Raw genomic sequence first — 13,561 nt, forward strand, 5'->3', positions numbered from 1 at the left:
AAATGTGTTTTTGTTTTTTTTTTTTTTTTTAGGTGTGGGGGAAAGAAAAAAAAAAAAAAAAAAAAAAAAAAAAAAAAAAAAAAAAAAAAACATTAAAGAAAGTCATAAGAAGCACCATGTGGAGTTTGCCAGAAGCCATAAGCTGTGTAGGCACCCAACAAACATGTGGAAGTCTGTCCGACCAGACTGAATCGGACATTTGGTAAGTTGGTCACAATCTATTAGGAGATGGATGGAGTGAAGTACATGGAAGAAACGCCATTAAGAATCAAAGATGCTCAAGACTCTGGAGGACATTCGCTATCAGAGCTGCTTTGCAAGGATCAGAGCTTATTCATGGTGTTAGAAGTCAAAGTTCATATCTGACTCCAACTGAGAATCTGTGGCAAGACTTAAAAGTTGCCATTCAGATTCTCGCCATCCGATCTGGCTGAGTTGAAAGTCAGTTTGCAAAGAACGGGTAAAACTTTCTGTCACTGCGTGCTAAGCTGGTACAGACATGCTAAAACTTTTTCTGTGCCAAAAGCTACAACATAGTGACACGTGGGGGTAAATTCAAAGGCCTATTAACACGTACAGTTATAGAGCAGTTTGGGTTAGTTTACCTCCAAAAAATTCAGATGTCTGTGAGTGTTATGTAACAAAACATGCATGCTCTGATTAACAGTCTCAAACCTAATATTAAGGAAGAAAAACAAAGATGCAGAAAAAGCACAAAAGCTTGTGTTCCTGTTTACTGCTTCTCCAAGATGAAGTACCGACTAGCCCGACCACAAGCTATAAATCACCCTAAACCGCACTATAAAAGCTCATTTTAAACACCATCGACATTCCACTGGCTTTATAGCTGCCAAACTTTGCATGTTGTTGTCCATAAATGTTTAAAATCGCAAATTTAAGGTTCCTGTGCTAACTTTCTTCCACTTTGCGCTCGTTTGGTTTTTCAGCTCTTCAGCCGGTTTACTTTAGACTATTGAGAGCGTTTCCTCTTTGGCTGTGTTTTTGGAATAATAGAGGATGAAAATGCCGCTTAGGGATGGCACTTGAAGAAAAGAGGCAGATTAACAGAAGAAACAAAGTGTCAAAACAAATGCGAAAATAAAAGGAAAGAGAGAAGATTGGCGTGACCGTGGTAGCCTTTCCCAGAAGTCTGTTCAGCGGAGGAGGGCGAAGCGTAAGGAGCAGAGCGGAGACTGTGGCTGGCAGTTTGCGGCCTGGAATGGTTTGGCACACCGTCACTCCAAAATGTGGTTTCCACCATGCCTCCCCCATTAGAGTCTTGTGTTACATGTATTGCAAACATCTGCACACACACACACACACACTCGGGAAGCAGACAGTGCAGTCAAAACAGCCCCTAGAATTTTCCCGGTCGTCCCCAAGAAAGATGGAAATCACTCATCTTACCCCAACCCGTCCTTTCTCCTTCTCCCCTCCCACTAAAAGATGTTATTAGAGGCACCAGTGGCCATGTAATCACTTTGGCTCTCCCATAGGAAGACACTCGCGCGCACACCTGCCTCGGTAATTACAGCTGAAGATGAGGTCCCGCTCGCTATAATCCCAGTGAATGGCTGATGCAGTCTGTAAATGGCGGGTCAAGCCGTGCCGCATAGTTTCACGTCAACAGCAGGAGAGCGTGTGTGTGCTTTATGCTCTTTGTTTGCTCTTCTTATCGCTGACTTAATAATGTATTTACTGTACACAAGTGCTTTTATTCTCATGCAAATGCGTGCATAGAAAAGCAAGCACACACTTCAGCCTCCTCTACTCCTACTCACACTCAATGCAAACACTCCAAACGCTTTTGCAAAACTACACACACACACGCCACACACAGGCACAGAGACCATGTGCATGATTGCATTGGTCCCACCTCATTGCATTAAGCTTTCTTTCCAATCTTTGTTTAGTTTTTCCACCTTCCTGTCTGCGATAATGCTGGCAGCAAGCAGCTTGTTAGCAGAGCTTTCCCTTCTTTTTCCTCCTCGCTCACTCAGACGTTCTGCAGTCATCCAGAAGCGCCTGCCTCACTGCAGGAGCAGCAATGTGACAAGTTGCTCTGCTCATGTGCACATGCACATATTAAATTTGAGGCGCATGTTACTTCTTTAACGCAAATTACACTCTCAGCAGCCTTTGATGTAAATGTGTAATATTGTTTCGGGTGAGATATCCCATAAGGGATTTGTGTTGCATCTCGGCGTAAGAGGAGGTCTTTTCTCATTTGAATTGCGACACTAAAAAGGCGTTCAATTGGACGTCTATCTTGCAACCTCATCTTATTGTATATGATAATGTTGTGGTGCAATTTCTTCCCCCCGTTTGCAAGACAGCTGATAAAATCAGTCATAGTAAAGCACCTCTCTAGACGTGGCGCGGCTCACACTCGCAGCTGTGCGTGTGTGTGTGTGCGTTTGTGTAGCTCGCTCCATGCTGATGATTGAGTTAGTGTGATTTAGTGATGGTCGGAAGATGAAATGCTGCCGCTGCGCCGTGTCTAGCAACTCGCTACATGCACTTATCTGACGACTGCTCGCTAAAGGCATTTAATTCTCAGGAAGAGACGCAGAGAGGGAGGAAGAGGGAGAGATAAAGTGATGCCGGGAATGCTCAGGTGAGAGAAGGAGATGAATTCATGAGCACGGAAGGAAAGAAAGACGATGGAGCCGATAGAGAGGAACGGCGGCGTCTTTTTAATTTCAGCGAGTGTGGGAATTAGAGTCCTAAGCAGTGATGAATAGGTTTAATTTGCTGTGGGCGGCGTACTTACTGTACATTGTATGCGTTGATGCACGGCGACAGAATAATGCCACATGTAGCTCGGGCCTTTGTTCTTCCCATCCAGCTGTCCGCAGCCTGTTGCATGTTTCTGCAGCTGCGTCTTGAGGAAGACTGTGACCTTTAGCGCGCACTGTTGGTGAAAGGCCACAGGTTCGCACGCACACGCGAGTAATAACGGTGCAGACATGTGGATGAATACCAAATCTAGTCGATGAGGATCAGAAGTGCAGGTAAAGTGATACGAAAGAGTTGGGCAGATTACCCAGATCTGATCTCGTTGACTGATGGGGATGCGTCGGGTGCAGTCAGGCCTGAAACATCAGGGTTTGCAACAAACTAAAATTATGAGGGAAACGTTCAAAAGAGTTTGCAGTTTGGATTCAGCATTATTCCGGTTTGGATAAGTATGGAAGAAGATTAGAAGGAAAGTTTTGAAAAATATTTTCAGGCTTTAACCCACTGTCTTAAATGTATGGTCTTTATCTCTTTCCTGCTTTTGCAAAATGCTTGGAACTCTAACTCTATTTATGCATCCTCTGTGTTCTGTCTGCATTAATAAATATGTTTAAGTTAGTAAAATGAGGAGGCGAGCGAAGCGTTCCTCTTTCTGCTTTCTGTGTAATAGGAACAATTACAGTGAGCATTTGAATTTGTTACGGTGACATTGATTTGATTGTATTTTTCTACATAAAATTAGACTTGTTTGTGTAAAGTCGCTTGAGGTGACATTTGTTGTGAATCGATCCTATAAGTGTAAACTGAACTGATGAATGAATTAACTTAGTAAGTTTTCAGAAAGATTGATAGTTTTTTCTTTTCTTCTCACAGCGTTAAACAAACCAGTCCTGAAGTGTTTTGATAGCCGACTGCCTCACATTCCTGTGTTTGTGTGCGAGCAGATATGTTCGAGGGCACCATCTCCTCCATCAATGTCACCATGCCTCTTAGTCTGTCATGGTTCTAATGAGGCAAAGGCTGCCTGGTATCCAAATGTCTGACCTACATATGGTTAAGGTTTACTCTAAGCCCATCGATGTGTCGGGCCCGTGTGTTTGTGTGGTGGCAGTGGGGGATTTGTCCCATAGATGTATCATGGCAATCGCTCATGTGTGCTGGTCCATCTGCTTCCACCTTTAGAAGACAGCCAGTCATGGATCAGATGGACATATATATGCACACTTTCTGCTATACATGAAGAAGAATCTCCCTTGGCAACAGTTTATGTGCCTGTGTGTTTCTGCTGTGTTTTTTGGGAAGGTCAAAAGTCTCACATTGTAGCTGAAGGTTTAATAATTAGATAAAGGTGTCCATAAATGGTTAACATTGGATTGTTCTTTCAAAAAATACACAGGAACGACTGTGTTATTAGCAAACATTACATATGGGACTCTATGAATTTCTCATTGAACTGAGTGAACATACTATATTTGCATGGTATTTACACAGATATGGAGCAGAGGAACCAGGGATCTCCGTTTGAAACTGAACCACACACACATATCTAGCAAGAAAAATGGGTGTTTTCCATCACATCTGTTGCTGTTTAAGAGCAGCTGATAGATCTGTTTTTCTCGCACAACCCAGATCCCGCCAAGCTCGCGATGCGATAAGACGAGAGTGATTCCAGTCTCCTACCCGAATACCAGTGCTAGAGATAGAAAACTGCTAAGACGAGCAAAAAAAGGAAAAAAAAAAAAAAAAAAAAAAGATGGAATCAGAGAATTTCACAAGAAGCAAACATTATCCAGGCTGTGTTTGCCTGATGGAAATGCCTCCTTGCTTTAGAAATAATGATGACATTTGGAATAAAGCCTTATTATCGAGAGATGTTCCTTTTTTGTCTATAATGATTTTAAATGCTAAGCTTAAAATTCCTCTTTAGATGGCCATTTTATAGTTCTTCTGCAGCTTGAAATCATATTGTATGATTAGAAAAACAGCATTGAGGCCTTGCTAATGTGCCAGGACGAGGTATCCAAGTCATGTCACTGAATCACTCTGTTTTCACTCCATCAACCTTCCCATGACCACATCCTTTAGTTCGGTCGTTGTTGAACGCGACTCCTCTCCTGGTCATCATCACCATAATGCTGCTCCTTTCATTTCCTTTTGTTCTGCAGAGCTTCATGTTAAACTCCCCACTTTACCGGGCTCCTCTTTAAACACATGCACATTTTACTATGGGGCCTCCTGTCACATCAAAGGCAGGAATGCAGAGGCCTGTTGCAATTATGCGCGACTGCACATAGTTATTGTCAAGTTTCTGCCGTGTACGTTCTTTATGCTGTTCGGGCTGGTGGAGGTCTGCGCATTTACGTTCACACTTTGCTGTGAAACGTCTAGCCCATGATGTAAACTTCGTGCTGCCGCACCTCTCAGATCTATATGGCAACACCTGGAATGTGTTGCTCTGTTCGGTTTGATTTTAATTATGATGGACCGCTCCATCCCTTTTCTTTACCTTCTCTTAATGCTTTTCATCCTTTCCTTTCAGTTCACACCCCAGAGCAACAATTTTCTGCTGGACTCCTTCTTGGCTTCCTCAGCCACTCCCTGTGTGAGCTCCTCCCTTCGTTCCCTCTCGTTTTCATCCCATAAGGCGCATCCATGTTATAAAATCTGAAATTAACTCACGCTCCATCTCTCCTAACTCACGGCTATGACAGGCGTCATTTTTGTTGGCGTGCCACTGTCTTATCACTCACCTCTCTCAGCCTCGCATTGCCAGCCGTCCCAATCAGCAAGCGAGCTATCCAGTATTTCTATCAGAGCTAACCAGGCCTGCCTGGCACAGATAAAACCCAACACCGGGGGCTTTTTGGTGGATCGGCAGGCAGAGGGGAGATGTTAATGCTAATAGTACAGATGAGAAATGAATGTTAGATGTTGTAGGAGGAGGATTATAGGTGGTATTCAGGAATGTTGCATTGTGGCGATTGTTTGTTGTTGGTTTATTTACTTGCAGTCGTATTTTCTCTCACAGGGATTATGCAGGGTTTCTGAATGTCTGGTAATAAAGTCCGTAGGGATGTCGAGGAAAGTTGGAAACAGTCCACTTTTGCAGCCGAAGTTACCCTGAAACAAACTTTCCTTTGTCATTGTATCAGATTTTTATTTCTGTGTGATAGGGGCAGCGTTCTCCAGAGAGCAAGATGTTCCTCTTTATCTCTGTCTCTTTATCGCCATTTATTCCTTTTTTTTTTTTAAACTGGCAACCTTTACCAAAGATGGAGTGAAAAAGAATTTAAGATTTGGAGTTCTTTTAGTAGCCACAAACCAAGTTTCTAATCTTTAAATGTCATGTTTAAGCACCTTCATTTTTGCCTCTTTGTCCTGAAGCTTAACATTTGTTAGGAGGTTATCTCACCTGAGCCCTGGATCTCTCCAGCTCCTCCAGAGTTAACATGGGTCTCTTAGCTGCTTCTCTGATTAGTGCTCTCCATGCCCTGCCTGTTGTTTTACTTTAGATGAATGGTCATGTCTGATTTGTGCCATATTCTTTCTCATTTGTTTTTTTCAGGCATTGTGAGTCAATCTCTCTGCTTTCTCCTTCCTGTTTTCCTTTCCCCTTACTTATAGCGATGCCTCTAATGTGTTTAAAGTCTGTTAATGTTACATTATACATGTTGACAAGAGAATAGGATTGCAGCTTGACTTGAAAGCACAAGCACAGCATCATTCTGCGAAGCCATCCATCAAGCACTTAGTGGAGAGCTAAGCAATACAGAGAAAACAATGAAACTAAGGCACCTTCTCCTGTCACTGCAGACTGTTGAATTGATTTCTCAGCCTGGTTTATGTGCATTCACAATGCTCGGCGTACACACAGATGGGAGGGATACACTCCTCGTTTTGTAAATCAAGCTGACTTTTGCACATTAATACGGGTTGCAGATGAATATGAAAAGCAACAAAATGCGTGTGTGATGCCACCAAGCTCGCCAGCGCACACATTTGCTTAACCTTACTAGATTAAACGCAGCATTCCCAGGCACAGTTTGATTTAATTAGACGTCCTTCATGTGTCTAATACACCCACCTTTTCATTCCTCCACCCGTCTGTTCACTTCTTGCATCCCTCACTCTTTTGTTGTCTGCCTGTTTCTCCGGCCAGCCTTGGCTGCGGCGCCCGTAGGACAAATTGATTGAAACAATTTTTTCCCTGTGGTTTGTTTTTTTTTTTTTTTTTTTTTTTCCACGTCACCTACCCTTGCTCCATCGCCGCCGTCCAGCGTTCCCTTCTCCCTCGTCGTCATTCTTTCTTGAGAAGTGTCTGCGATGCGGATGAACTGGGTCTTCAGTGTCAGAGGCGCAGAACGAGGTGTGGGCAGAGACAAAGATTGGATGATGAGATCAGTTTGTAATTTGGGGATCTTGCAAACCGAGAGAAAGCACAGAACGACAAGCAGATGGACTCGAACAGAAAACAGGAAGGCTGACAGACCGCCTTTCATTCTCTGTATTATCTCATCTTTCTGTGCGCAGAACCAGTCTGAGCTCGGACTGGTCATTAGCCAGTGAACTGGAAAAGTCTCATATTTTGTAGGATGCAGGGAGCTCGGCGAAGAAAAGCATTTCTTTTCCTCCCTCTGCATATCAACCTCTTTGTATGGACGTATAAACCGTGCAGCGGTGCGCGTTTGCAAGCCATCCCTGAATGAAATGTATCCTTTGTTTACGGCCCCATTATCTAGATAATAACATCCATATTTCCTCTCATCTCCAGTGCTTTATCACAGCCTTATGAGCTCTTTCACTCTATCTCTCTATCTCGCTCTGTTTCACAAACACACACACACACACGCACTCTCACACAGAGGCAGAGAGAGAGATAATGGGATTGTTGCCTCTGGTTTCTTTTGGTGAGATTGTAAATAAATTCTTCCATTATAAAGTGTGTGTTTTCAGCACCCAGTCATGTGTTCCCCCCCTCACACCTCCCCGTCTCTGCGTGTATGTACACATCAAAGCACAAACAGCATTACCATACGTATCCGTCTCTTTCTGTGTACGTCGGCTTTCATCTTACCGTTTTTTTTCTTTTCTTCCCATCTACCTGTATGTGAACCTATTTGTCTCCGTGTGTGTTCAGGATCATTTCCCAGCAACTCATCGCCTGCTGTCCTTCCCTTGTCACTGAGGGCTGATAGCGGCACCGGCCTACAAAGCTCGGTAATAGAGAGCCGACGCTCGTCCCAGCCCACCCCCTCCACACCCCCGTCGCTCCGCACTTTTCATTTGCTGCTGAGATGGATTTGGCTCACAGCCATCTCGGCCAGCCAATCTCCTATCTTGTATCTGCACCATTACGCTCCAAATCTGGGCAAATTATTCGCGGAAGCTAAGAAATAAAATCTGAGTGTTTCCATATGGGCTGTTTTGTGAGCGTGCTGATGTTTGCTCCTGAGCAGTTAGGGTTGTTTACACGGCAGCTTTAGCTGGGCAGGTTTTCATCCAAATAAGTGCATTCTTACACACACACGCACAAAAAAAAGGTGTTTTATGATTCTTGTTTTATGCTCTGTATTGATGCTATAGAGCTCCACTTCATGCTTTCTTTGGTTCTGCAATGCAAGCCAGAGAGTATTTTAAAGCGGGATGTTGCAAGCTTTGATCAGTAATTTATGAATGACCGAAGGCAGCTCAGAAAGGGGGGAGGGAGGGGGGCTCGTCTTTGTAGGTTTATGACTGAAACTCAGAAAGAGGTTTTTGGTTGTTGCGGGGAAAGCTGGATCTTCTTTTAGATTCATCAAAAAATATTTGCAAAGCCTGTGATGCAGCTTTGCAAACTATGCATGTCAAAATATTTTCTTTTTAAATTTTCGCTGCAAAAGGCTCACTGGAGATCTGGCCGGTATAAAATTTCAAATTTTACACTAAGGAGTTTAGTCGGGAACTCTGAGGCCTAGTCCATACGGAACCGGATATCTGGGAAACCACATAAAGTTTTATGTGTTTTGGCCTTTCATCCACTTATAAACTCCATTTAATAATCACTAAAAGTGATTATTAATAAAAACTCAGACCAAAGTGGAGATTTGGGAATTCTCCTTTCACGTGTTTGCATACGTATATGGGAAACCAGAAATTTAGAGGTCTGTGCATTATAGTCGGTAACAAATAATGTGCTGGCGTCACATATGTGAACACTATTGTTTGGGAATGCAGTGGAGGCAAATGGACTTCTATCACAGAGGTGCTGATTTTTATGTTTGTTCACTTTTTGCTTTGTTTTTTACAAGCCCAGTTGCTCTAATACGTTGAGTTATAAAGGAAAAATAGTGCTTCCCAGTTTATTGTTTTGTGTTTTATTCATTAACTTTATATTCTAACACGGTATTTAAGTCGTTGAACCTCACTGTATGTCCACACAAATTTAACCTCCTGGCGTTTCATTCCTAACAGGAAGTCATAGTTGTTTTGAAGGATTGTGATTGGCTGACATAGGTTTTCGCTTTACCCTGCACTGCCCCCTGTAGGCTTGGCATGCTGAAAACACTGCCAATGGTGTATTTCAGCAGGTTCATGTGGATGAACACTTTTCTTAGATCAATCCTGTGTGCAGAATATTATTTATACAAAAATGACTTGAGTGGGGAGGCTATTGGATCTGGATCCCTTTATGATACGTTTCTTGAGAACTGCAGTCTTCAGCTACATCAGTTCTCAAGCTGCAGTTGTCATGCATGCTGAAAGAGCTGCAGGGAGAACTGTGACTTCACATTGCAGAGGTTAAAAAGTTACTGGCTGAATCGTACGAGTAGGTTTGATTCAGATGAGACTTCATCTGGATCTGGACCGCCTAATCTCAATGGGTTCTAATGACGAAATAAGCATGGTATCTTTTGAAAACTTTGCAAAATCAAAAAAGCTGAGGAGTTTTCCCAGTTCACATCTAACATGGTTTTCCTGTGTATTTCCTCGCAGATCTTGGTGAACTCTGTGAGCTCCAGCCGTCCGGCGGTGCTCTACGAGAAGGTGACCGTCAGCGAAGGAGGAAGTCCTTTACTGAGAGACATGCTGTTCAGCCCTGACCTGCAGCATATCTACACTCTGACTGACAGACAGGTGAGGTTATTGCTGCAAATGCTCTGCAGATGTTGCGTCCATCGCTTCTCCCTGTGCAGCTGCGATCCAGAAGAAGTAGGCAACTGAAATTCCTACATGTGTTGAACACAAACACACATATGTAGCTATCAACAGTGTGCCTCATTAAATTTCCCACCACAGGTGATTTACATTCACTCGCAATTTAATTGGCCTGAAACATCAGCTCCCCCAAAGTAGCCTTATTACCAGCTGTCCAGAGCAGATCTCACCCCCATTAGCCATTATTTGTGTATATCTTAACCTTCCTCCCCACTGCACAATCACTGCACAGTGCATCCCCACTGGATTTAATTGCAAGGCAGCACGCATTCAGCCCAGCTACACATTACCCCTCTGACAGTTTGCTTATAATCAAGACATTTCACACACTGAGACATATAGGGAGTGTTACAGGTCACATGTGATGTGTGTGTGTGTTTTCAAGTGGTCATTTGCAGCCCCCACCTCTGGTGAAGGTTGTTCTGTTTTAATGGTGAGCTAGATGGAGGAAGAGGCAGGGAAGTGAGGAAGAAGAGGAGAGCATGTCGCATCCCTGTCGCTCCCCAGGCCCAGCTGCTCCCCTCGTTTTTCTGTCTCATTAGTGCTGTGAGTGAAGGATGCAGAGATGGAGGGAAGAGAAAGGAAAGGAAAGTGGGGTTCAGCATAATGGGAAGATATTTCTTGGTGTACAGTAAAATTGGTTGTTCCTGGAGTGAAAGCTGTATGTGTAGGCACGAGTTGGTACGATTACACATACCAATTTGTTTAGCAGTGAACACAAAGATTTTAAGCTGAAATCTATAGAAGAGCTTGCATGCTAGCTAGCAGCTTATCAACTGTAGATTTTAAACAGGGTCACCTTATTGGGAGTGGTGGATGGCGCTCCTGTACTTCCAACACCGTGACTGTCTGGGTTTTTTCCAACCAGCGACCAAAGAGCTGAGGTCTGAAAGCATAAGGAAGTCTGCAGGCTAATTAGCAGTTTGCAGCACTAGCCTGTCATGATAAAACATTTTTGCTGGATAATAAATTGTCCCAGAAGTTATTACGATAAACGATAATATTGTAATTTTGAGACCATTTCAAGTAATACGGTGGTAATGGCATAATAATGCAAGTTCACTCTCAAAAATCAATAAACTTTCTAAACCAGCTCCTTATAATGACTAAATGTTTGATTAAAAAGCAGAATACTAAGACAACATTTTTAACTGAGGTCTCATAACGTAAATTAACCTGTAAATGGCCGTGTTGTCGGGGGGCTAGTTGTGTGAATCATGAACTGTTAGTGACTCCCACAAACATTTTACCTCATTAAATTCGCAAAGTACAAAATGCTAACAGCACATATATACTGTAAGATTCAAAATTACTACGGGCTGCGTACATATTGTGATATGTATTTCCCTTTTTCGGGTTTAAAGCAAGCAGAGCACAAACGACTGGGAACTTTATTAGAAATATTAGAGACCACATGACTCGTATGAAATGACACAGGCAGAACAAACTGTTTTCCACTTAACGGTAAAACTAAAAGTCTATTGTGTGACAATAGATACTTTATTCTTTTTATAGATGAAGACCAAATCTGCTGTTTTATCATGGAGGTTAAATTCTTTTTGTTTATTTTAACAATAGGAGAACCTTTGTTGTTAGTTTTTCCCATTTGACCTGGATGGTTTTGATCTCTGGCAGATTAATTGATGCATCTTCAGTTGCTAATGCATTAATATACATGCACCAGTGGGATTAAACACACTTTGTGGCAGCTGAGAGCCTGTGGGCAACATGGACAGATAATGTTGTGTGTAGACCCAAACACAAAATAGGAATTTAAACTCGAATTCAAATGGTTTATTCATACACACACACACACACACACACACACACACACACACACACACTCCAGAACAGCCTGTCGCACTTGAGAACATTCTGCCTCTATACATCCAGCTTGCCCTTTTCTCCACTCAAACACACACTATACATTCAATCTGTCACATGCGTACCCACTTCTTCATCTCGCTGTGTTTGATCCCCATTAATGGTTAGCAGGCTTGGGTTAAGCAGAATGGGGTTCTACTATTGCCAGGCCTCCAAGCTACCCCCCACCCCTTTCCTCCTCAGCACTAATGACTCGAGGGGGCAATTCCCCTCGCTCACCCTCCATCCTACCCTCATCTTTATCCTCTGCCCTCCATCTATTCTACCAATGCCCCCCATCCCTACTTTTTAAAATCTTCTTTTCAGCTGCTACACACACACACACTTAATGTTTCTGTCTAAGCCAAAATTGAGCCCTCTCCTCTCAAATGCATTCCGCTGATCCCTTTCCCATATTTTTAATGATCTCTTGCTGCAGCCCCCATACAACTGCGTGCACATACACACATTAACACTTTTTTTTTTGCAAATTGGAAACGGTAGTAAAATTGTCCTAGATGTATATTTAAGCTATTTGTTGACCAGAATCGGACGGTTTTCAATCTTGATTGACTCAAAAGGCCGATGTTTTGTTAATCAGTAAATGTATTGTATCGCTGGTACTGGGTGAGGAAGACTCAAAGTTAGCTATTTTTATTACCACTGAGGTATTTGAAATAAAATCAGATGAAGAACATAGATGTCAGAGGCTGTTTTAAATAAAATTGCATGCTAAGATATCGCTGCCATTCGTTCAGTCTGTGAGAGCAAGGCTTTCAGCAGATAACAGGAAGGACAAACTCTTAATTTCTGCACCCTGTGAGACTGTGGAGCCAAAGTCAAATTCCTTGTTTATGTGCTCAATTTTATCCAACAAAGATGATTCATCATCATCCAGTGACGAAGTGACTGTGCGTATTCACTGGAAATAACTACTTTCCCTCTCTGACTGTAAGATGCCATCTGTGGTCCCAATCTTCTCTGATGTTTTTTTTTTTTTTTTATCAATGCACATAATAGGCCTTAAACAGAAAATATAACCAACCAGAACGGATGTTGGAAGATAAAAGCATTGAAAACACTGAATATCAGAAATAGACCTCAAATTTCAAATGGGTGCATCTCTGAAAATCATACATTCTAGAGAAATATGGGTGTGGAAAGACTGAATGGAAGATTTTTTCTACCTTTTCCTTAAAAAAGATGCACACACTCACACACCTATGTATTTACCCCGTGTGCGTGTGCACGTGTATGTGTATCTGGTTGCCTGTGGGGGTTCCTAAGACAAGCCAAGCACATTAAGGTGTCAGTGGACATATCCAGTGATGTGTAGCTTACAACAAGTCCCCCCCCACTCATACACATACGCTGGTACACACACACAAATGGAGGCGCAGGCGGTAAGTCAGAGTTGGGGGGGGGGGGGGGCAAGGCCTAGTGATTTATGACTCGCTCGGTCCCAGCTATATTCATCACTGTCGTTATTATCAATGGAGGATATGACAGCAGGAGCAGACGGGCCCCGCTGTGTGTGTGTGTTTGATGAGATGGTGTGTTATTGCAGGAAATTTAGATCAGCTTACTTTTGACTGCAGTCACTCTGCTGGCTCTGTGTCCTTCACTGGAAAGCTTATTGTTTATCACCGTGGCAGATTTTACTTTGTGTCTGAGCGCATCGTAAAGTCACCTGCTGCTGACATTTTTGAAATCTAAACGTCTGCAACAATGATCCATTCAGTCACCTCCAAACGTTCCACGCACA

The 13,561-nt window shown here is 42.9% G+C and overlaps 1 protein-coding gene across 5 annotated transcripts in view; it reads left to right on the top strand.

The window, feature by feature from the left end:
- The window catches only part of LOC106954950 (plexin-A1), a 219,277-nt gene that overhangs the window by 84,143 nt on the left and 121,573 nt on the right, over positions 1–13,561 (top strand). For all 5 annotated transcript variants that reach the window (XM_015044802.1, XM_015044805.1, XM_015044804.1 and 2 more), the window contains exon 4: positions 9,712–9,852. In XM_015044802.1, coding sequence (XP_014900288.1) covers positions 9,712–9,852 — 141 coding nt within the window. The remainder of the gene's footprint in view (positions 1–9,711; positions 9,853–13,561) is intronic.

The sequence above is a fragment of the Poecilia latipinna genome, unplaced genomic scaffold (assembly GCF_001443285.1).
Source record: "Poecilia latipinna isolate Pla-1442-1.1 unplaced genomic scaffold, P_latipinna-1.0 Scaffold692, whole genome shotgun sequence".
Lineage (NCBI taxonomy): Eukaryota > Metazoa > Chordata > Actinopteri > Cyprinodontiformes > Poeciliidae > Poecilia > Poecilia latipinna.